General features: G+C 50.4%; 1 protein-coding gene across 2 annotated transcripts in view; it reads left to right on the top strand.

The window, feature by feature from the left end:
* The first annotated feature begins 253 nt into the window (after window positions 1-253).
* AP1S3 (adaptor related protein complex 1 subunit sigma 3) overlaps window positions 254-4091 on the top strand; it is a 60490-nt gene continuing 56652 nt past the window's right edge. For both annotated transcript variants that reach the window (XM_024124660.2, XM_024124661.3), the window contains exon 1: window positions 254-393. In XM_024124660.2, the coding sequence (XP_023980428.1) occupies window positions 391-393 (3 nt within the window). In that variant the 5' untranslated portion in view covers window positions 254-390. The remainder of the gene's footprint in view (window positions 394-4091) is intronic.

The following is a 4091-nucleotide window of genomic DNA, read 5'->3' as shown; positions in this document are numbered from 1 at the left end:
GGGGAGGAGGGAGAGGAGGAGGGAGGGGGGAGGAGGGGAGGAGGAGGGAGGGGGGAGGAGGGGAGGAGGAGGGAGGGGGGAGGAGGAGGGAGGAGGAGGGGGTAAGGACGAAGAGGAGGGAGAGGGGAAGGAGGAAGAGGAGGAGGGGAAAGAGGGAGGTGGGGGAGGGAGAGGGGCAGGGAGGGCGCTGGTAGGAGCAGGAGGGGAGAGAGGGCAGAGGCGTGGGGAGGAGTCTGCAAACTTTCGCTTCGAGAGCATTGTGGGAAGCAGCCATGGTCTGAGGCGGGCCCCTCACCTGTCAGCCGCGCCGGCTCCTGCGCTCGCCTCTCGCCCTCGAGTCCACCGCGCTCGTCTCTCGCCCGCGGGGACGGCGGCGGCGGCCCGGCCACCATGGTTAGTGCTGGAGAGCGGGGCGGCGGCGCGGACCAGGGTGGACGTGTGTGTGCGCGCTCCCGGGAGGCACCTGCTGCGCCGAGCCGGGCGCGCGGCCGGGTGGGCGAGCAGCCCCGTCCCGCCCCGCCGGTCCCTCAGCCCCCCGGCCCGCCCGCGCCTGTAGTCCCGGCGCCCGGACGGTGCGGATGCGCCCGGGGCGCTAGGGACGCCAGCTTGGGACTCTCGGGCACTGCCGCTTCATTCATTCCACCGTTTGCTGAGCGTTTAGTCTGTGCCAGGCGCGGTGCCAGGCGCGGTGCCAGGCGGTTGGAGATGTCGCGGGGACCAGGGGGAGTCCTTGCTATTGGTGGCTTACCTTCTAGGAGGACGATGTGGAAGGAGGGAGATGAGTAATATACCAGTAAAATGAAGATAACTTCCGAGAGTAAGTGCTCTGAAGTCTCAAGTACAACCGGATGGAGGGATGGAGAGGCGGCGGCTGCAGAGCGGGCAGGCAGGGAAGGCCGCCTTGAGGAGGTGACCTCTGAGTTGTTGGAAGTCCTAGGGGTGCTCTGCAGGTAGTAGGAGCAGAGAGAGGAAAGGCCAGAGAGAAGGAGCCCTTGCTTGTAGCGAGAAAGGTAGGCAGGGGCCAGATGAGGCAGGTCCTAATTAACCAAGTTAAGGAGCTTGGATTTTATTTCCACTGAGTGGGGGAGCCTTGGGAGCGGGTGAAGCATGAGAACTGACTTTATCCCTTCTATACTTTTAAAAGATCGCTTTGGCTGTTGGTGGAGAGTAGCCTGGGGTACGTGTGTGAGGAGGTGTGGAAGTGGAGACAGGGAGACCAGTTTGCAGTGCTCCAGGTGAGACATCCTTGTTGCCTGCACTTGGATGGAAGCAATAGCTCCAGGCACCTCTTTTTCTTGCCCTCTGTTTAGGGTAGTGTTTTGAGAGTGCGGTGGCCTGAACTGCACAGTTCCACTTCCCCAGCTGAGCTCACTTCCCAATCAGGGGAGGAACAGAAGTGACCTGCACTCTGGGCTTGAGTACCCACCACAGGCAGGAGGAGGAGGGCCATGTGGGTTACAAAAGTTGATGGACAAGGAGAGAAATGGAGTGCCGAGCCCCTGGACGGGAAGACCACAGATGATTTCCAAGGAGAGGTTTGGCTGCACAGACTGGAGGCGCCATTGTTGTTTGTTGAGGGTTCCTTGTAAATATAGCATGATGCAAAAAGGAGGCTGTAAATAATGGAACAGCTCTCCTGGCTTGCTCAGGTTTCCCAAGGAAGAAGGTGACATGTGTGCAGCCCGCCACATTTTTTGCCTAATGGAGGGTGGAGTAAGGCCCTGGAGTTTCTGAGTAGCAAAAATCTTCCATCCCGAGAGCTTGTGTAGGGTCCATGCTCTGGACAACACCTGCAGTGGAATTTTATTTTTTCTTGCTGGTGTCAAATGATGAGTTGATCGGAAATGTGCAGTTTCCCTAGCTTTTCTACTAGATCTAGCCCAATGGGAAATACTGATGTTATTGAGTGCCTGTGATAGGAGGATGCTCAACTCTTTACCTTCATGATCTCAGTCAGTTCTTGCAACAAACAACCCAATGAGGGTATCATGCTCTTTGTATTTTACCTGCTCTGACCTGTCCCAGCAATGTGTCCTTGGACCATGACTTGACCTCTCGATGCCAGTTTGCTCATTTGTAAAATGGAGATAATAACTGTTCCCAACTCATAAGGCAGTGGTTCTCAAAGTGTGCTCTGGGAACACTTAGGAGTCCCCAAGACTTTTTAGAGGTCCACAAGGCCAAAACGGTTTTCATAATAGCACAGATATATTATTTGCCCTTTACACGTTCATTCCTACATGACTGTACATGAAGTTTTCTCAAGGCTAACGTGACCTGGGAGAGTGCGATAGAGTGAATGCAAAAGAGGTAGCAGCGTCCAGCTGTCTTCTATTGAGCCAGACATTAAGGAAATTTGCCAAAAAGTAAAACAGTGCCACTCTTCTCACTAATTTTTTTTTTTTTGCTTTGGAAATATTGTTACTGTTCATTAAAGAGTTGTTTCTGATAATGTGTAATAGGTTGATTATAATTTTTAAGTGAATCAATAAGTATCTAAAATGTTTCTCTATTTAAATTTACAATACCATACAGTAAATTCACCTTCCCAAGCTGAACTGTGAAATTATTTCTTTGTCTGAATTTATGTTAGAAACAGCATGAGTGCTTCCTTTTCCTAAATAGGGTAATTCCAAGTTTCCCATGTTCATCATAATCTCACTGTATTACAGAGAATTTGGACCGGTGAGAAGCCGAGAGGGTGAGGGTGGAGATATCTAACTCTGAACCTGGAGATCCTGCTGTGAACCCCTCTCCAACACCCAATAAATCAATTTTATTGTCTGAGGCTTAAGTAAATTGTGATTAGTATGTATTGTTATTTTGGTGGTTTAAATACCAGCTTGAGTGAGGAAGCCTATTATGGCAGTGGTAGTGAGCTCTGTCCTCCACTGAGACGTGGTCTGGGCTGCTGCAGCACTTACTGTGGGGTTGAGGGGTTTGGAAGAGACCCTCTGCGGTGTTCAGTTCTCCCAAGAGGGTTCACCCACAACAGGCCCTTCCCACAGGCCTCCCAACAGCACCAGTGAGACTTGTGTTTACCCCTCCCCGGGGTTGTTACTTCTGAGTTCCCATTACTGGTTTCTGTGACAAATACTGTCAGCAGCTTACAATTTTTGTGTGGTATTTTATTGACAACAGCTGGCAGGAAATGGTCAGCAGATTGTGTATTTGCCCCACTGTTTCCAATGTCTGTCCTTTTGGGTCCCATGAATTATTTTATTACGGATGAAGACATAATGGATAAAGTCACCCCTTCCCCTAACACAAAGTTCCTGTATGAGTCCCCAAAGATTAGCATTCCTTGACATCTCTATGAATCATTCTTTCAATTTTATTTTCTTGTTACTCTACAGAGATTCTGCGAGTGAGCTGAGATTTCACTGGTGTTCCTTCTTTCCTGGGGCCTGTCCTTGTCTCTCTCTCTTTTTTTAAAATGTTTTCCATAGCAGCTACACCATTTTATTTAAATTATTTATTTATTATTTATTTGTTTGCACTGGATCTTAGTTGCGGTACGTGGGCTCCTTAGTTGCAGCTCACGGGCTCCTTAGTTGCAGCACGTGGGTTCCTTGGTTGTAGCATGTGAACTCTTCGTTGTGGCATGCATGTGGGATCTAGTTCCCTGGCCAGGGAGTGAACCCCGGGCCATCTGCATCAGGAGCGTGGAGTCTTATCCACTGCGCCACCAGGGAGGTCCCCTTGCCTTTCTTATAGTCTCCATTTCTCACATATCTTGTTTTGCTCTGATGAATTCTTTGTTTTCTATCCCTTTACCCAGGAGAAGCTCCCTTTCCAGATCCTGTGATGTAAAAGAATGTATACAGAGATCAGAGGCAAACACCCCTAAAATCCTCTCAGGGGTGTACTAAACTGTCTTGCCAGCACTCGGACTAGCAAGAAAAAATGTACTTCTTGCATGGCTGCTAATGTGGGATAAATTAAGAATTTTTACAGTGGAAAGGGGGTACTGCACACTGTTTCAGTTAGAAATGAAATGCCACTGACCATTATGAGGAAGCTGGCCTTCAAAAAATCTCCCACAGGGCTTCCCTGGTGGCGCAGTGGTTGAGAGTCCTCCTGCCGATGCA

This window comes from Physeter macrocephalus, chromosome 2 (genome assembly GCF_002837175.3).
Source record: "Physeter macrocephalus isolate SW-GA chromosome 2, ASM283717v5, whole genome shotgun sequence".
NCBI lineage: Eukaryota > Metazoa > Chordata > Mammalia > Artiodactyla > Physeteridae > Physeter > Physeter macrocephalus.
Note: the sequence above shows the minus strand (reverse complement) of the source record. Positions and strands in the feature narration are given on the sequence as shown.